General features: G+C 40.7%; 1 protein-coding gene across 1 annotated transcript in view; it reads left to right on the top strand.

The window, feature by feature from the left end:
- HS6ST3 (heparan sulfate 6-O-sulfotransferase 3) overlaps window positions 1–20602 on the top strand; it is a 761225-nt gene extending 740623 nt beyond the window's left edge. Inside the window, exon 2 of the mRNA XM_005586119.5 lies at window positions 13522–20602. Within this exon, the coding sequence (XP_005586176.1) occupies window positions 13522–14230 (709 nt within the window). The 3' untranslated portion in view covers window positions 14231–20602. The remainder of the gene's footprint in view (window positions 1–13521) is intronic.
- The last annotated feature ends 605 nt before the right edge of the window (window positions 20603–21207 follow it).

Here is a 21207-nt window from a genome sequence, read left to right on the forward strand (position 1 = left end):
CCCCTTCCATTCATTCATTAATTCATTCATTCATTAAATGAACGTTTAGTGAAATGCACAACATGAGCTTCCTGGTCAAGTCAGAGTACTATGCTCTAGGTACATTCCTGAAGAGCTCTCTTAAATATTCTTTGTCCACTCCTGACCTCTGTAACTTACTAATGAATGCATTTTTTTACTCTACCACACCTGTGCAGTAAGACTTGAGGGCATTTTCTTCTTTTATTTTTTTTATGTTCTCAACATTTCCTGACAGCTCCTTACACATAGCAAACCCTCAATAAGCATGTGTTAATTAAATGACTTGCTCATTAAAGAAGGGAACAAATTATACAATGAACTGTTCAGTGAAACATAGGTTCTTGAAACAGTTAGGAAGAAAACCGGTAAGTTTAATTTTAAAAATAAATAAATAAACCTCATTGTTACTAATTACTTGTCATATAAAATATTCTCCTTTTTGCAGTGAGTCTGTGTTGACTGTTTCACTCCATATCACTGACCATCACAATCAAATGACAAGTGCATTAGAAGATTAGATATCTTTTTACTCCTTGCATACATTTTAGGCATTTTAAAAAGTATCAGTTTAGTTTTAGGAGAGGAAAGAAAGGCATATTTATCAAAGGCAATAGTTATTAAAATATACTTATTTCATTTAATGATAATGTTCTTTTACATAGCAATTATTTTTTTTTAATTTATTTATTATTATTATACTTTAAGTTGTAGGGTACAAGTGCATAACGTGCAGGTTTGTTACATATGTATACTTGTGCCATGTTGGTGTGCTGCACCCATCAACTCGTCATTTACATCAGGTATAACTCCCAATGCAATCCCTCCCCCCCCCCGCCATGATAGGGCCCGGTGTGTGATGTCCCCCTTCCTGAGTCCAAGTGATCTCATTGTTCAGTTCCCACGTATGAGTGAGAACATGCGGTGTTTGGTTTTCTGCTCTTGTGATAGTTTGCTAAGAATGATGGTTTCCAGCTGCATCCATGTCCCTACAAAGGACACAAACTCATCCTTTTTGATGGCTGCATAGTATTCCATGGTGTATATGTGCCACATTTTCTTAATCCAATCTGTCATTGATGGACATTTGGGTTGATTCCAAGTCTTTGCTATTGTGAATAGTGCTGCAATAAACATACGTGTGCATGTGTCTTTATAGCAGCATGATTTATAATCCTTTGGGTATATACCCAGTAATGGGATGGCTGGGTCATATGGTACATCTAGTTCTAGATCCTTGAGGAATCGCCATACTGTTTTCCATAATGGTTGAACTAGTTTACAATCCCACCAACAGTGTAAAAGTGTTCCTATTTCTCCACATCCTCTCCAGCACCTGTTGTTTCCTGACTTTTTAATGATCGCCATTCTAACTGGTGTGAGATGGTATCTCATTGTGGTTTTGATTTGCATTTCTCTGATGGCCAGTGATGATGAGCATTTTTTCATGTGTCTGTTGGCTGTATGAATGTCTTCTTTTGAGAAATGTCTGTTCATATCCTTTGCCCAGTTTTTGATGGGGTTGTTTGTTTTTTTCTTGTAAATTTGTTGGAGTTCTTTATAGGTTCTGGATATTAGCCCTTTGTCAGATGAGTAGATTGCAAAAATTTTCTCCCATTCTGTAGGTTGCCTGTTCACTCTGATGGTAGTTTCTTTTGCTGTGCAGAAGCTCTTTAGTTTAATGAGATCCCATTTGTCAATTTTGGCTTTTGCTGCCGTTGCTTTTGGTGTTTTAGATGTGAAGTCTTTGCCCATGCCTATGTCCTGAATGGTACTACCTAGGTTTTCCTCTAGGATTTTTATGGTATTAGGTCTAACATTTAAGTCTCTAATCCATCTTGAATTAATTTTCGTATAAGGAGTAAGGAAAGGATCCAGTTTCAGCTTTCTACTTATGGCTAGCCAATTTTCCCAGCACCATTTATTAAATAGGGAATCCTTTCCCCATTTCTTGTTTGTCTGAGGTTTGTCAAAGATCAGATGGCTGTAGATGTGTGGTATTATTTCTGAGGACTCTGTTCTGTTCCATTGGTCTATATCTCTGTTTTGGTACCAGTACCATGCTGTTTTGGTTACTGTAGCCTTGTAGTATAGTTTGAAGTCAGGTAGCGTGATGCCTCCAGCTTTGTTCTTTTGACTTAGGATTGTCTTGGAGATGCGGGCTCTTTTTTGGTTCCATATGAACTTTAAAGCAGTTTTTTCCAATTCTGTGAAGAAACTCATTGGTAGCTTGATGGGGATGGCATTGAATCTATAAATTACCTTGGGCAGTATGGCCATTTTCACGATATTGATTCTTCCTATCCATGAGCATGGTATGTTCTTCCATTTGTTTGTGTCCTCTTTGATTTCACTGAGCAGTGGTTTGTAGTTCTCCTTGAAGAGGTCCTTTACATCCCTTGTAAGTTGGATTCCTAGGTATTTTATTCTCTTTGAAGCAATTGTGAATGGAAGTTCATTCCTGATTTGGCTCTCTGTTTGTCTGTTACTGGTGTATAAGAATGCTTGTGATTTTTGCACATTAATGTTGTATCCTGAGACTTTGCTGAAGTTGCTTATCAGCTTAAGGAGATTTTGGGCTGAGACAATGGGGTTTTCTAAATATACAATCATGTCATCTGCAAACAGGGACAATTTGACTTCTTCTTTTCCTAACTGAATACCCTTGATTTCTTTCTCTTGCCTAATTGCCCTAGCCAGAACTTCCAACACTATGTTGAATAGGAGTGGTGAGAGAGGGCATCCCTGTCTTGTGCCAGTTTTCAAAGGGAATTTTTCCAGTTTTTGCCCATTCAGTATGATATTGGCTGTGGGTTTGTCATAAATAGCTCTTATTATTTTGAGGTACGTTCCATCAATACCGAATTTATTGAGCGTTTTTAGCATGAAGGGCTGTTGAATTTTGTCAAAAGCCTTTTCTGCATCTATTGAGATAATCATGTGGTTCTTGTCTTTGGTTCTGTTTATATGCTGGATTATGTTTATTGATTTGCGAATGTTGAACCAGCCTTGCATCCCAGGGATGAAGCCCACTTGATCATGGTGGATAAGCTTTTTGATGTGTTGCTGAATCCGGTTTGCCAGTATTTTATTGAGGATTTTTGCATCGATGTTCATCAGGGATATTGGTCTAAAATTCTCTTTTTTTGTTGTGTCTCTGCCAGGCTTTGGTATCAGAATGATGTTGGCGTCATAAAATGAGTTAGGGAGGATTCCCTCTTTTTCTATTGATTGGAATAGTTTCAGAAGGAATGGTACCAACTCCTCCTTGTACCTCTGGTAGAATTCAGCTGTGAATCCATCTGGTCCTGGACTTTTTTTGGTTGGTAGGCTATTAATTATTGCCTCAATTTCAGAGCCTGCTATTGGTCTATTCGGGGATTCAACTTCTTCCTGGTTTAGTCTTGGAAGAGTGTAAGTGTCCAGGAAATTATCCATTTCTTCTAGATTTTCCAGTTTATTTGCGTAGAGGTGTTTATAGTATTCTCTGATGGCAGTTTGTATTTCTGTGGGGTCGGTGGTGATATCCCCTTTATCATTTTTAATTGCGTCGATTTGATTCTTCTCTCTTTTCTTCTTTATTAGTCTTGCTAGTGGTCTGTCAATTTTGTTGATCTTTTCAAAAAACCAACTCCTGGATTCATTGATTTTTTGGAGAGTTTTTTGTGTCTCTATCTCCTTCAGTTCTGCTCTGATCTTAGTTATTTCTTGCCTTCTGCTAGCTTTCGAATGTGTTTGCTCTTGCTTCTCTAGTTCTTTTAATTGCGATGTTAGGGTGTCAATTTTAGATCTTTCCTGCTTTCTCTTGTGGGCATTTAGTGCTATAAATTTCCCTCTACACACTGCTTTAAATGTGTCCCAGAGATTCTGGTATGTTGTATCTTTGTTCTCATTGGTTTCAAAGAACATCTTTATTTCTGCCTTCATTTCGTTATGTACCCAGTAGTCATTCAGGAGCAGGTTGTTCAGTTTCCATGTAGTTGAGCGGTTTTGATTGATTTTCTTAGTCCTGAGTTCTAGTTTGATTGCACTGTGGTCTGAGAGACAGTTTGTTATAATTTCTGTTCTTGTACATTTGCTGAGGAGTGCTTTACTTCCAATTACGTGGTCGATTTTGGAGTAAGTACGATGTGGTGCTGAGAAGAATGTATATTCTGTTGATTTGGGGTGGAGAGTTCTATAGATGTCTATTAGGTCTGCTTGCTGCAGAGATGAGTTCAATTCCTGGATATCCTTGTTAACTTTCTGTCTCGTTGATCTGTCTAATGTTGACAGTGGAGTGTTGAAGTCTCCCATTATTATTGTATGGGAGTCTAAGTCTCTTTGTAAGTCTCTGAGGACTTGCTTGATGAATCTGGATGCTCCTGTATTGGGTGCATATATATTTAGGATAGTTAGCTCTTCCTGTTGAATTGATCCCTTTACCATTATGTAATGGCCTTCTTTGTCTCTTTTGATCTTTGATGGTTTAAAGTCTGTTTTATCAGAGACTAGTATTGCAACCCCCGCTTTTTTTGTTCTCCATTTGCTTGGTAAATCTTCCTCCATCCCTTTATTTTGAGCCTATGTATGTCTCTGCGTGTGAGATGGGTCTCCTGAATACAGCAGACTGATGGGTCTTGACTCTTTATCCACTTTGCCAGTCTGTGTCTTTTAATTGGAGCATTTAGTCCATTTACATTTAAGGTTAAGATTGTTATGTGTGAACCTGATCCTGCCATTATGATATTAACTGGTTATTTTGCTCGTTAGTTGATGCAGTTTCTTCGTAGCCTCGATGGTCTTTACATTTTGGCATGTTTTTGCAATGGCTGGTACCGGTTGTTCCTTTCCATGTTTAGTGCTTCCTTCAGGGTCTCTTGTAAGGCAGGCCTAGTGGTGACAAAATCTCTAAGCATTTGCTTATCTGTAAAGGATTTTATTTCTCCTTCACTTATGAAACTTAGTTTGGCTGGATATGAAATTCTGGGTTTAAAATTCTTTTCTTTAAGAATGTTGAATATTGGCCCCCACTCTCTTCTGGCTTGTAGAGTTTCTGCCGAGAGATCTGCTGTTAGTCTGATGGGCTTCCCTTTGTGGGTAACCCGACCTTTCTCTCTGGCTGCCCTTAAGATTTTTTCCTTCATTTCAACTTTGGTGAATCTGGCAATTATGTGTCTTGGAGTTGCTCTTCTCGAGGAGTATCTTTGTGGCATTCTCTGTATTTCCTGGATTTGAATGTTGGCCTGCCCTACTAGGTTGGGGAAGTTCTCCTGGATGATATCCTGAAGAGTGTTTTCCAACTTGGTTCCATTTTCCCCCTCACTTTCAGGCACCCCAATCAGACGTAGATTTGGTCTTTTTACATAATCCCATACTTCTTGCAGGCTTTGTTCATTTCTTTTTCTTCTTTTTTCTTTTGGTTTCTCTTCTCGCTTCATTTCATTCATTTGATCCTCAATCGCAGATACTCTTTCTTCCAGTTGATCGAGTCGGTTACTGAAGCTTGTGCATTTGTCACGCATTTCTCGTGTCATGGTTTTCATCTCTTTCATTTCGTTTAGGACCTTCTCTGCATTAATTACTCTAGCCATCAATTCTTCCACTTTTTTTTCAAGATTTTTAGTTTCTTTGCGCTGGGTACGTAATTCCTCCTTTAGCTCTGAGAAATTTGATGGACTGAAGCCTTCTTCTCTCATCTCGTCAAAGTCATTCTCCGTCCAGCTTTGATCCGTTGCTGGCGATGAGCTGCGCTCCTTTGCCGGGGGAGATGCGCTCTTATTTTTTGAATTTCCAGCTTTTCTGCCCTGCTTTTTCCCCATCTTTGTGGTTTTATCTGCCTCTGGTCTTTGATGATGGTGATGTACTGATGGGGTTTTGGTGTAGGTGTCCTTCCTGTTTGATAGTTTTCCTTCTAACAGTCAGGACCCTCAGCTGTACATCTGTTGGAGATTGCTTGAGGTCCACTCCAGACCCTGTTTGCCTGGGTATCAGCAGCAGAGGCTGCAGAAGATAGAATATTTCTGAACAGCGAGTGTACCTGTCTGATTCTTGCTTTGGAAGCTTCCTCTCAGGGGTGTACTCCACCCTGTGAGGTGTGGGGTGTCAGACTGCCCCTAGTGGGGGATGTCTCCCAGTTAGGCTACTCAGGGGTCAGGGACCCACTTGAGCAGGGAGTCTGTCCCTTCTCAGATCTCAACCTCCGTGTTGGGAGATCCACTGCTCTCTTCAAAGCTGTCAGACAGAGTCGTCTGCGTCTGCAGAGGTTTCGGCTGCGTTTGTTATTGTTTACTGTGCCCTGTCCCCAGAGGTGGAGTCTACAGAGACAGGCAGGTTTCCTTGAGCTGCTGTGAGCTCCGCCCAGTTCGAGCTTCCCAGCAGCTTTGTTTACCTACTTAAGCCTCAGCAATGGCGGGCGCCCCTCCCCCAGCCTCGCTGCTGCCTTGCCGGTAGATCACAGACTGCTGTGCTAGCAATGAAGGAGGCTCCGTGGGTGTGGGACCCTCCCGGCCAGGTGTGGGATATGATCTCCTGGTGTGCCTGTTTGCTTAAAGTGCAGTATTGGGGTGGGAGTTACCCGATTTTCCAGGTGTTGTGTGTCTCAGTTCCCCTGGCTAGGAAAAGGGGTTCCCTTCCCCCTTGCGCTTCCCAGGTGAGGCGATGCCTTGCCCTGCTTCAGCTCTCGCTGGTCGGGCTGCAGCAGCTGACCAGCACCGATCGTCCGGCACTCCCCAGTGAGATGAACCCAGTACCTCAGTTGAAAATGCAGAAATCACCGGTCTTCTGTGTCGCTGGCGCTGGGAGTTGGAGACTGGAGCTGTTCCTATTCGGCCATCTTGCTCCGCCCCCACAAGTCAGCAATTATTTATTGAATATCTGCTATGAGTAGGGTTTTGTGGTAGGTGCTGGGACTTTTGCTAGGGATCTGAGGCCTAAAGTAGGGTTATCGAAAAGGACTTTAGAGGGTAGACGTTACCAAGACTTACATTTAAGTTAAAAGTGCAGTAAGTGATGCAGTAAACTCTATAGGCTGGAAAGTCAAGGAAGATGGATGTGAGCCTTGAACTGGTCCAGGGAAGATGAGCAGGATACCAAAAAGCAAAGAAAGGGAAAGGCTTTCAAAGTGAGAGAAGGCAGTCATACCTTTGTGTTGTATTTAGGATTTTTCAATGTGATCACCTTACAGCAGAACAAGATACTAAAAGTGGTTTGAAACTAGCTATGGAAATGTGTGTGTTCCATTTGGTGGAACTTCAGTAAGCCTTGATGGACCATATTATAATTATCAATTAAAATGATTATTGACTTAACTTCATTCCCTAATCTTTCTCAGTATACAAGTATTTGCCATCATAACCCTCATGGCCATGGAACAGCAGTTCTAAAGAGCTCCAGTTGCTTTACAGACATTCTTAAATGAATTCACCCAAGCCCTCAATGAAGTAGGGGACAAACAGAAGATCTGCTGACAGGATGCTCTCACCGTGGCAGACAAAGCTATCTGTCTGAGGGACTGTTCTGGCCCAGGGGGATTAGTGTAACATTATCTTAAGTTGGTAGTTAGCATTTCTTTCACTTTACCAGAATCAGTGGGTGCCCAAGATCTCCTTGGGGACATGGAATATTAGCCTTTGAGTCCCTAGTGCCTAGTTTCAATGTTTGGCAAATAGATGGGGCTTAATTAAAGTTTAGAGAATTAAAGAATGAATGAACAGATAGATTGAAGGTGGCGGCATAGAGTTTGCTTATTTATTGTTTCACTATGTGGGAAGAGCTTAGGTTAACTATACGGGAAAATATACAAACAAGTGATACTGTCTATGCATAGGAGATTGAATTAAATGGAACAGAAGGTTCTCTGCATTGTGGCCACGCAGGTCTCAGGTGCTACCCGTTCTTCCTCTCTAGTCTTCATTTTACCCACTTAAAAATGATTTGGAGTTCTACCAACCACGGGGGTCAACTTGAAACTAACTCCGCTCTGACATCAAAACATAGAAACGTCCTAGTGGAACGCTTTTATTAATGAAGTATAAAGTCATCCTATCTTATGGATCTGAATCTGAGTGGCTAAAAGTCACAGGATTAATAATGACATGCCGTATGATATTCAACTACAGTAATGTAGTTGATACGGAACTCCATGGCACTGTTGAACAAGTAAGACGTAAAAAATAAAGTTGGAGATTTCAGTAGTACTGGATCCTTTAAGTACGTTCATTAGAGACTGAATTGGGAGTTATGCGAGCAGGGGAAAATGAGTTGGGAGGAGATTCATGAAACCAAAGCAAAGCTTGTCAACAATGAACGTTAGGCGTGTGGCCTGGAGACAGACATCATTTCATCAATGACTTGTGTAGTTTTCTATCTGAAAGTATATAAGCAAGCAAAAAGAGAGAAAAAATTGATATGAGAAAAATGATTTCATTAATCACATTTTCAGTTTTTTTTCTTCAGTAGAGTGTTCTTTAACCCTATTGGTTTCAACCCTATTGGTTTATCATTTATTATTGCGTTCTTCAACCCTATTGGTTTATTATTACTTCTAACTTTCTATTTAGTCTGCTTTGCAGAGTTGAAACAAACAAAATGTACACGAGAATATGTCTGTCTAAAGTGATTTCCAGATGCTTTTAGCCACTCAGATTCAGAACCATAAGATAGGATGACTTTATACTTCATCAGTAAATATGTTCCACTAGGAAATTTCTATGTTTTGATGTCAGAGCAGAGGTAGTTTCAAGTTGACCCCCTTGGCTGATAGAACTCCAAGACATTTAGGACTTATTTTACTCATGTAAATATCATGCTATAATTTGGCTAGTCAATGTTTGATGCAATGTTAAACTGAATAAAGTTAAATTTGGAACCAAAGCCATTTTAAGCCTAAACCAGTTTCAGTCAGATTTAAGATTATGTGGAATAAAGATTTCCAGTGGAGTGATGGTACTGGAAGGTCTGTGGCCAATTTTCTTAGCTGAGACAAAAGTCTGAAACATGAACAAGTCCCAACATAGGACTAAAGCAGGATTAATAATGACATGCCGTATGATATTCAACTATAGTAATATCCACTCTGAGCACAACTTTATCATCAGTATTTCCTCTTGGAGCCCAGAAGCTGTGTCAGTCACTTTCTGTTTGCCATACTGACCTTTTGGGAAAATTGTCATTCTGTCACAGTGAAAGACAACAGAGTCATGGAAAATGGTGATTGGCAAAAGCAAGAGCTCAGACTGGTCTGTCCTTGGCAGTTTCAATAAATTTCACCTCCTGATTTAAAGGAAAGTGAATGTTACTTAAAGATTTTGAAGTTTCTTTAGCACATTTCAGAACTTCCTGGCTTACCCTAGTGGTAAGGCTAGACAATCAAGATAACAGAATATAGAAAATGTTGTTTTAAATATTGTAGCTTATCAATTCATTTTAAAAAGCAGAATAACATTGTACCATTACATTTCTCATTTTTTAAAAAGTTGCTTTTAGTTGGTGTGTATTTTTTAAAAATTCATTTTACCTGGGGCAAGTAAAACACATACTAGGTTGAGTTTTTTCCTACACAATAGGAGGTTTTCCTTCTTATAATATAGTGATGATTTTTTTAGTATATCAGACCAGATTAATCCAAGTTCTATAACTTACTACGAATATAACCTTGGGCAGCTTATTTTATCTCCCCAAATCCTTAGTTTATTCAACATTAAGTGAAATAAAAATAAATCATAATATGCACACATCTCATAGGATTCTGGAATGGGTTAGACTGTTACTTAGCGCCAAGCCTGGCACTTCACAAGTTTGCTACATCAAGGGTCTTGGGCACCAGACTATAGGTAAAGCATTTGACATCCAAGTGTTTCAGTGAGTTTATCTAAATAAAAAATTTGCTGTTACAACTGAAAACAAAATTAGAAAACTTTTGCCCCAAGATCTTGAAAAAAGTAGTTTTTTTCTAAATGGTATAGGAATTGATCAGTTAGTCTTGAATGAATAAAGTATCTCCTTTAAATCTAAGTCTTCAACAATTTATTCTTTGCCTCTATAATTATTAGGCATCTCTAGAGACTGAGTTCCCTTTCTTGGGAATTAGGAATGTGTTCTTTTCCATTGATTTAGCTTCTCTATTGAGCTTCTTATTCTTTCTGTTGACTCTTAGTTCCCACACACACTCAAAATATTGCATCATTTTCTTTTTCCTTTTCTTTCTTAACCATTCCTTTGAAATCAATGCTAAAATTTTCTTACCAAAGCCAATTATCAGAGTGTGGTGGCAAAGCAGTTCTCTTCTGCTTTGAACCTGTCTTGATGTGATAACATCAACTTTTAACTAAGAAATAGAAGTGAATGTTTTGAGAAGAAGGGGGGAAGAGCAAATTCCCAACTGCTGCAACTTTTTTTCAATTTTTCTTTTTTTTTTTTTTTAACTTTTAAGTGCAGCAGTACATGTGCAGGTTTGTTACATAGGTAAATTTGTATCATGGGTGTTTGTTGTACATATTATTTCATCACCCAGGTATTAAGCCTAGTACCCATTAGTTATTTTTCCTGATCCTCTCCCTCCTCCCACCTCCCACCTTCTGATAGGCCCCAGTGTGTGTTGTTCCCCTCTATGTGTCCATGTGTTCTCATCATTTAACTCCCACTTATAAGTGAGAACATGCAGTATTTGGTTTTCTGTTCTTGTGTTAGTTTGCTAAGGATAATGTCCTCCAACTCTATCCATGTCCCTGTAAAGGATATGATCTCATTCTTTTTTATGGATGCATAGTATTCCATGGTGTATATATACCACATTTTCTTTATCCAGTCGATCATTGATGAGCATTTATGTTGATTCCATGTCTTTGCTATCACAAAGAGTGTTGCAGAGAACATACATGTGCATGTGTCTTTATAATAGAACAATTTATATTCCTTTGGCTTTATACCCAGTAATGAGATTGCTGGATCAAATGATAGTTCTGTCTTTAGGTCTTTGAGGAATCAGACATCCTTTGATTTAAATATACAGAAAGTGTCTGATTTATGAGGGCTTGGCTTGCTATTTTTAAACTTTATAATAATGGGAATGCCGTAGGCATTCAGTAGAAACCATACTTTGAGTACCCATACAACCATTCTGTTTTTTTCACTTTCATTAAGATATTTAATAAACATATGAAATATTCAACACTTTTTTATAAAACGAGCTTTATGTTAGATAAATATGCCCAATTGTTGGCTAATGCAAGTGTTCCAAGCACGTTTAAGTTTGGCGCTAAGCTATGATGTTTGGTAGGTTAGGTGTACTCAATACACTTTCAACTTAGGGCGTTTTCGAATCACAATAGGTTATTGAAATGTAACCCCATCATAACTCAAGGAGTATCTCTAGTCAGGCACACCACCATTTATCTTGAAGTACAAATGCATGCCCTAACAACATACAGGAGTGATGCAGGGGAGGAATATCTACAACTGCTGCCTTTGCTAACACAGATATTTGGAAAACTATGACAATGCAGTAGTAATAAAAAGTCATTCCTCAACAGACTCCTACTGTCAATCTATCTATCTTATATATCTGTGTATCTATATATGTGTATTTATTTTATCATCAAGTTTCTTTGAAGAGCAGACACTGAGTTGAATCAAGAAAAATGACCTAGTTTTGTTCAGCCCTCTGGACACCAGGTTAAGGACAGGCATGCTGGGTAATACTGCTTTCCACTGAGTACATGCTAGGTCACATTGAGGCCTACCTGGCAGCACCAGCCTTGGTTTCTGGGCTCTCTATTGCACCAAGACATTTGTACGGGTGTCACTGCAGGCCTGGTGTTCTTTTCGGAATATTGCAGGGCTAATTTTTTCTCCCTGGGGGAGCTCTGAGTTACTATGATCTACCCTATATTTCTGGAGCTGTCCCCCCTCAAGGAGCCAAGGACTGAACTAAAATTGGATTGGAATCAGACTGGCTTGTGCTAAAGGGCAACAGGCTGCAGTGGGGTGTGAGAATTGGAAGACAGCTTGGGGGCCTGCTTCGTAATGGGGTCCTTTCTATGACTTCCCTGACAAATGGACTTCCAGACTGTGCTGGAAAGACGGGGTTGGGGTGGGCAGCTCATTCCATTGGTAGGCTTCTCAAATAATGGAAAGGATTGTCCTTATTTTAAAGCAGTATTTACTTTCCTCTAATGCCTGCTGTTTCTCTTTCATTCCTCAACTTCTCCATCTCTCTTCCTGCCTCTTAGTACTTCCCTTGTCCTTTTAAACCACAGATATCCTGATCTCTATGTGATTTTTCTAAAGAGAACCATTTAATAATGGGTTTCTTTTCAGTAATCCATTAGGTGGAATTAGATAAGATCTGTGATTGTAATAACCACAGAACCTCAACACTAATAGGTGGTGAATACATAGAAATTACAATTTAAATACCAATATGATGTACAGGAAAGCATGGGAGCTTTGAAATCAAATAGGCCTAACTTAAGACTTGCTCCAGTTTCACTTTTCTGAACCTCTGTGGCTTCAGCTTTTATTTTAAAAAGTAACGATAAAACCCATTTTACAAAATTGTCTTGAGGATCATCTGTGCAAGCATCCATAAAGCATTTAGCACAGTTCCTAACACATCGTAGGCACCCAGTAAATACTAGTCTCCACACCCAACCCATCCTTCCTCAACCCACCTACCTCATAATCCCAAGTAGCAGTATAAAGAGATTAAGGAGGCCAGCAGGCATGCTGGCTCACGCCTGTAATCCCAGCACTTTGGGAGGCCAAGGCGGGTGGATCACTTGAGGTCTGGAGTTCAAGACTAGCCTGGCCAACATGATGAAACCTCATGTCTATTAAAAAAAAAAATGAGCTGGGTGTGGTGGCAGGTGCCTGTAATCACAGCTATTCAGGAGGCTGAGGCAGGAGAATCGCTTGAACCCAGGAGGCAGAGGTTGCGGTGAGCCAAGATTGTGCCACTGCACTCCAGCCTGGGTGAAGGAGCGAGACTCCCTCTCAGAAAAAAAGGAAAAAAAAATGAGATTAAGGAGAATACAGGTTCAGCCTTGTTCTTTCTAATCCCATGTCCTTGGATAAATCACTTCACCTCCTTCATATAACCCTATCATATGGAACCACATCTACCACAAAGGTTTGCTGTAAGAATCAAATGAAACAGCAGATGGGTAATAACTTAAAAATCATGGTATTTTCTCTAAATGTAAGGTATAGTTATTGCCAGTAGTAATTTATCAGTGAATAATTGCTGAACGAATGAATGAATGAACTATCTATTCTTTCCACCTCATGCATCCCCACACTGGAGCAAGGAGGAAAAGCCCAACAAACTCAGCATTGAAAACTGGTACATACATCTTTATAGAAACATGTGCACACGCATCAATAGGCACAAATGCAGGCACGTACTCTCACATGAACATCTGGCAAAAGAGTCCCTTGACTCAATGCTGATGTAAAATTGTAGAAATTTAGATCCCTCCTGTTAGAGTTGTCAACTACTGACGCTCTTCCTCTAATTTCTTCTAGGAATTTCTATTACATCACAATGTTACGGGATCCAGTGTCACGTTACCTGAGCGAGTGGAAACACGTCCAGAGAGGTGCCACGTGGAAAACCTCTCTTCACATGTGTGATGGAAGAAGCCCCACCCCAGATGAGCTGCCGACCTGCTACCCTGGGGATGACTGGTCTGGGGTCAGCTTGCGGGAGTTTATGGATTGCAGCTACAACCTGGCTAACAATCGCCAGGTGCGCATGCTGGCTGACCTCAGCCTGGTGGGCTGCTACAACTTGACTTTCATGAACGAGAGTGAAAGAAACACCATCCTATTGCAGAGTGCAAAGAACAACCTGAAGAACATGGCCTTCTTTGGGCTCACTGAGTTCCAGAGGAAGACACAGTTTCTCTTTGAGAGAACATTCAACCTCAAGTTCATCTCCCCCTTCACACAGTTCAACATCACGCGGGCTTCTAACGTGGAGATCAATGAGGGCGCCCGCCAACGCATTGAGGAGCTAAACTTCCTGGACATGCAGCTTTACGAGTATGCAAAAGATCTCTTCCAGCAGCGCTACCACCACACCAAGCAGCTAGAGCACCAGAGGGACCGCCAGAAGCGGCGGGAGGAGCGGAGGCTGCAACGGGAGCACAGGGACCACCAGTGGCCCAAAGAGGATGGGGCTGCAGAGGGGACTGTCACCGAGGACTACAACAGCCAAGTGGTGAGATGGTGACCCCCTGCCCTCTCCTCTCTCAGGATGGGGAGGATGAGCAGGCACATTGACCTTCTGTTGAGTTACCTTGGAGAAGCTGGGCCATGAGGACATCTGGCTGTGTGTGCTTGATTTGGACATCTGCTTCCTTCTTTGTCTTCATTTTTATCCAGCTGGAGATTATCTGTCTTGTTCTTTTTTTCTTTTCTTGACATTTTGCAATTGGTGATATTAAGTAGGGTAGGAGTGCATCCCATATAGACTGTTTTAGAAGGCCAAGGAGAGCCACACTGAAAAAGGAGACAGTTCCTGTGATCTCCTTTGCAGGAGCATAGAATAGTTTGGGTACCAGGAACCCACAGAGGCACACATGAAAAGCCAAATTATGGCTTGGATGTTCTGCTGAAACTGGTCTATGTCATACTGTCTCCCATTATGAGAATATCAGTCAGTATAAAGAGAAAGAGAAAAACATTTCAGCCCTTAGATGAGGTCTTACACCAACCGCCACTTGGCTGTTAGCTGTCATCTTTGAACTCTATTTGAATGTGACTTAAATCACAAGTAACGTGTTTTGTTGTTGCAGTTGTTTTGAAACAAAATTATCCTATTATTGACCATTGCTAGAGAGCCACATCCTACAAAATCCTGACACCACAACCTTAAGCCATGCCTTTCCTTCCATCTTTTAGGGAATGGGGAGTGGATCCAGAATAGAGGAGGTTGTAGCCCCTGAGAAATCAACATTGGTAGGAGCATTTAAGAGAAAACTTGCTTATTTGCTAATGCCTAAAGGGATCTCTCTTTACCAATTGTTGCCTTCAATGTGAGGAACGAATGATAAATTAAGAGAAAAAAATACCAGGAAGATCAATATACGCCTAACATTTCTAAACTGGTCACATAATCTTAGATTTTAAAGGAATATTTCAGGGTTTAACCTTTTTGGAGAAGTTATGTTCTTTAATGGGGTACTACCAGTCTTAAAATTTTGCCACCACAGAAAGATGTTTTTAAAAGCTTGGCCCAAAGAATAGGAACTTAGCTAGCATGTATACAAAATATATTTGAGGTTACTAAATGAATAAGAACTCTGAATTAGGCCAGGAGACATGAAACACCATTCATGGGATGGTTATCACAGGAGTTTAGACAGACTCTGCCTCCCAGCATCTTGAATGTCTCCAGCCTGATCACTGTTTTCTTCCCACACGATCTTTACCTGTTGTTAGACTGTGGCCACAGCCAGTAAATCAGTCCAGAGTGTCTAAAACTGGACAAGAAATGTGCTGCATTGCCGAGTTCTTATTTTCACCTTTTCATAATCCCAACTACAATAACAAGAAGTTTATAGAATAGTAAGGGGATATGTATGGAAGAAGGAAGAGAAAGCCTTTGTCTAGCATTTATTAGGAGGATCAGAGTGAGTGGGAAGTTTTACAACGGATTGATCTGATCAATCCCTTCAAGGAGCTGAAGGCAAAATGTGTGAAACCCCTAAATCAGATTGAAAAGCCTATTTCATTGATATCCAACATGTTTGATGTTTAAGCTAGCTTTACCTAAGCCACTTGTCAGCCTCCAGAATACTCTCTCTGGGGTTGTGAGTCAATCAGCCCACAAGCATTCATGGAGTGCTTACCTGCACGGAGGGAAGTCCAGCAGCTCCACCAGATACAGAGCTGCAGATGCTTCTCTCACTGTGCGTGGCGTCATCTGGGGTGCAAGAGAAGGCATTATCGGGTGGCTCCCTTGCTCCAGGAACTGAGGGAGGCCCTTTTCATACCTTAAATAGATTCTGCACGACGAATGGATATTGTTAGTCTCCATTTCATAGATGAGAAAAGTGAAGCCCACAGAAAATAAGTAGCCCCTCCACGGGTTGTAAGCTAGGTCGAGCTGACTAAAAAGGTCAAGTTCTCTTACTCCATCACCATATCCATATGGAATAAGGCCTTGTCCTACCTAAAGCTTCCTGCCAATAATGCAAGAAGCCAGCTGCAATTTCCCAGAAGCATTTGTCTCTAATCCATGTGGGTAGCCCGACCGTGACAGCCCCACGCTAACACTGACCCAAAGCCAGGCTGCCTTGGGTCAGTCCAGCCCCCTCCACATCACTGAGCCATCAATGAGCTGACAGATCACTGACTTTTTAGGCAGCTCTGTTTTTTAAGCCATATACAAGGGTGAGTTAAAAGGGGCCAACTAAATATTGCTTGTTAGTTGGTAGAGATTTGGCTCACAAAATATTTCTCCATTTCCAATGATTTGTTCCTAAGGTAAGAAGGGAAGGAGGATTGCAGCTGGGATTAATGAGCGGCTCTCTCTCTAGCTTCTCATCTCATTGTTAGGATCTAATTTTCTGCCTAGAATAGCAGGACTGCAAATTATCCTTCTTCCTGCCTCTGTGACTGACACACACACACACACACACACACACACACACACACACACACACAATATCCAGTGTTTTGTCATGTGGAAAATCAAAACAAGTTAGAAAGCATTCGGATTGTTTCTTTTAAACTCACTTTAAAATTTTGGCAAGGAATTCATGCATAACTGAGACTTGGAGGCAGCCCCTGCTCACTTCACGCTGTTCCTTAGGCACCCCGGGATTGGTATCAAAGGCTTCCACTGCCTTCTGCTGAAGGCATGATGTATGGGGCTCCACTTGAGACCAGGTATCAGGATGTTCAGAGGGAGCCTGCTCTTTATGTTGGCCCCAGGCCAGTGCTGAGCAAATTAAAAAGACCAACATGGGGTTCCTCCCTCATTTCATTTCATTCTAAAGCAGCAAACTTGTCATACCCATGGGGTCTTATGTTGATAGAAATGGAGAGGTAGGGATGCAGTTTATTCTCCAAAAATTGACTGCCCACTTCCACGCTGAGTGATGCTCAGGGAAGTGATGCCAGCAGAATGCATCTGGGCCTAAGGATCCATGGAAGTCAGGAGCATTAAACCCCGAACCAAATCAGCTCCAGATATATCAGTGTCAAAAGCCCAAGAAAAGACAAAAAAGAAAAAAACAATCCCCAGGGGTTCTGTAACCCAATTGACTCCTACAGTTCTTTCCCTTCTCTTGGCAGCTCCAGTACCCAGATTGGAGATTAGGATGAGACGTCTTTGTGTATATGTGCACGTGTGTGTGTGTGTGTGTGTGTGTGTGTGTGTGTGTGTGTGTGTGTCTGTGTGTTGTTAAGGACTAACATACACATTTATTCTGGCTCCTTCTAACTTTTAGGCAGCCTGCTCTTGGAAACTGGAGGAAACTGCCCTGATAATTATTAGAATACTCATAAGTAATTGGCAACATTAACAATCAGTGTTAGACAACAGTGAGGCATGTCATGTGTTTTTATTAAAAACGATAAAGACGTGTTTCTTCTCATCTAAAGGAGGTAACTTTGTCATAATTAGTTTGATTAAAAGTTTGAAGTATGAGGACTCTGTGTTATGCCTTTAAGGTAAGTTTTTTAAAAATCTGAGTAGAGAAAGTACTAATATTGGCAAGAAAGTCCCCAAGATAGACCTAGCAAGGAGATAAGAATAGATCATTAAAAAATAAATATAAGTGGATTGGATAGAATTCCCATTCAGCTGATTTAACACAGAAATTCAAAACAGTGACTTAACATGGAAGCTATTTCTCTCTTACTTAAAGGCAAACTGGTTTGACAGTTCTGGTGTGTGACGTTACCAGACGCCTAGGCTCTCTCCTGTTGCTCTGTCATCCTAATGTGCTGCATCCACCTCATGGACCAAGATGGCTGCCATGGCTCCTGCCATCACGTTTACATTTAAGGTAGTAGAGAGGAAGTGGAGGGAAGTTGCACATATTGCTTCCAGTCACATCTCATGGGTTAAAACCTAGACATTTGCCACATCTAGCTGCAAAGAAGGCTAGGGAATGTCTTTATTATTGATTGTCATGTGCCTTGATAAGCATAGGGGGTTCTGTTATTAAAGAAAAAATGTGAAACAATGTGGAAATTAATACTGATAAAGATGATCAGTATCTGATACAAAAGGGAACCAAACAATATTTCAAGTGCTTTTTAATGTCACTTACTTCATCATATGTTTTGTGAAAGATAAGACTAAAATTCATCACTTTGTGTAGCATTTAATGGTTTTCAAAACATTTTTGCATGTGCTGTCTCATTTGGTCCTCATTACATTCTTGTGTGCTAAATAGGACCTCTATTCATTATGCCACTTGCTAGTTTGGGATGGAGAGTAGGAGATGTTGAAAGATTTCCCAACGACTCTAATTTATAAGCAAAAAAGTTGCTTAGAGCCCCAGCCTTTTGACTTCATAGCCTTTCCTACTATTTTTTGCAGCTCAGCATCAGTATTGGGATTGGGAACTGCAGGAATATGAAATCTAAATCTTTATTGATTTATATCCTTCCTTACCTTTTTTGACATGGAAAATGCCAAAGACACTGGTCAAGTTTACTCTCAGCTCCCTACCTCCAGTGAGGGGACCTCTTATTAGGAATGAAATATCCAAGAGATAGGCGGTGTTGCAGGGGAGACCAAAACTCAGAGGAGGCATTCAAAGACTTCTAGCTGGGTGTCTACTCCATCCAACTCAAAACCTATTCAATATGAAGGCCAAGGGAATGTGCTCACAACTCCTTACTAAGGGAAATCAATACAAACCCTCCTCAAAACAACAACAACAACAAAAACTCCCTTTTTTATGTCTTCTTCCCCAGGCTCTTGGTACTTTTTCAGCAACATACTGCTTTCATTCTTAAAGGTTTCATTGGCTGTTAAATGAGTCCCTTTGCATACTCACTGGAGAGAGGAAATGCTTTAAGTTGTCCTAGCATAAAATCTGCAAACAGAGAGTTTATCTGATTCCTTATCAAGCGTGATCTGTATCCGAGGTCCTGTATAATGGGATCATTTAGAGATGGGGGTTAGGGAGAGTAGGAGTAACTCTAGAGGAAATTGTGGCTTCTAAAAGGAGGCACATCTTTCCAAGGTGGAAAGTTGAATTAAATATATGCCATGCAATACTGAAAAATAGAAAAATGACTAAGATACAGTTTCTGTCCTCTAGAACGAGGGCATTCTGGAAACATATGGACTATAATGCTTTTAGCCATTTGAAAGAAATGAGTGAAGAGGATCTTGAGACAGGACCAGAGCTTTGAAATGGTTGTAGGGACTGAAAGCTGAGTTGGAAGGATCAGATCAAAGAGAAAGCTGGGTTGGACTTACACAAGACTACCCTGATCTGATCGCAGCTGTGACTCCAAGGTTTTCCTTTCCCATAGTTGCTGTGACTCCACTGGTCACCAGAGCAACTGCATGTCTTCAGGCTGGGTATTAGGGCTGGCTGGGTCTGATGAGTCTACCCATTTTGTGCCATCTGAGGAGCATGCGAGGGTTCTTTCTCCAAGGCACTTTCGGCCTACCTTCTTCTCCCCTTCTACCATCTCCACTGGATATAAGCCAATGCCTGTTCTCTTCTCACCACATTCACCTGGACACACATCTGAACTAATTCCTTGAGACTTCAAATTAGCCCTTCTGAGCAAGTGGGCAGGTTGTGAAACCTGTGTGTTTTGTAGCCTAATGAACTGATGGAGTGCACATGAACCCATCTTCATAGCATGTGAAAGAACCAACCTGCCTGGCAGAGGTGCAGAGATTTCCAGAGGACTGGCCTAGCTATAAACACCAGCAACATCTGCAACACAAAAGCCTTTGAACTTCTAGGCAAGGACTCACGCTAACCTAGCAGTATTCCAGATCGAGAACGCGGATGGACAGGTGTCTCTTGAGCCTGTGTTCCAAGATGTCTGTGGAAAGGATTGCAGCTGTCATCCTTTGGCACATTAGTGGAACCTCTGTGAGCTACACGTTCTGCTGCATTACGGGAACTCATCAAAGGGCCAGATTGACATCTTGCCAGAAAAACCGGTGTTTTGAGGAGCAAAAGTTTTGTGTACTTCAGTAATTGTCACATTTGTCTTCCACCTCCTTGACATTTATTTGTTAATCATACGATCATTTTTTTCACCTTCCTTTGTTTCTTCCTCAGAAGTACTTCTGGGGCTTTGATTGCATTATTTCTCTTTTAATGTATCATTTCAGTGTTGGAAAGAAAAATCTGGATCTTTATGTGGTGACCCATTTTAGATGTAAAGATAGTTATTCAATAGATAGTAAATTATTTCTCTTAAGAGATATTTCCTTTTATTTCTGTACAATAATATGTATGAACTCAGTTACTAGGGGACTGTATTGTGACATTATCAACCTTTATTGCTATTTAAAAATGATAGTTTGTAGAACTGAGGATTTCCATTGATGTGAAGCACAATTTAATGAATAAGTTAAAATATTAAACTGTTGTGATGTCAAGAGCAATTGTTTTCCCCTGTGTTTTTGTCAGAGACTTTTGCAAAATGAGCAAAGTCGCTAAAACACTTTAAGGGATTTATGGAAATGGAATCCATAGGATCAGCTTTGTCAAACTCGGGAAATCCATGCTTTGGATGCAAATGTGGTTATTGGATGTGAAACATGAAAAGCCATAAAAGACAAAGAAAATATGGATTGAAACAATGTAGAGCCTCTGAGGCCAGAGAGGATTTTATAAACTCTCAAAAACATAAGCTTCTAAAACGGTGGTTCTCAGTAACTCTCCCCCTCGCTGCCCACCCCAGCACATTGAAATCCGCTGTGAAATGTGAAAAAGCCTCCTGGAGATGAAGTGATGAGGTACAGATTTGAGAAACAGCAGTGGGAGAAAACGAGGGATTGGAGCAAAGGATCTGGGAATTCAGTCTAAAAGAAAGAAAAAGATAAGGAAGGAAAAGGGGAGGGGGAAGGGGAAGAGAAAAAACAGCGGAAGAAAATCACAAGCACTAACATGGGCCTCTCCACAGTGTTAAAGTGTATTTCTCCAATGTGAGATTTTATTTTTAAATAAACAGTTCCTGTAATATAAGCAAAGAAGGAGAAATTTCTAG

This window comes from Macaca fascicularis, chromosome 17 (genome assembly GCF_037993035.2).
Source record: "Macaca fascicularis isolate 582-1 chromosome 17, T2T-MFA8v1.1".
Lineage (NCBI taxonomy): Eukaryota > Metazoa > Chordata > Mammalia > Primates > Cercopithecidae > Macaca > Macaca fascicularis.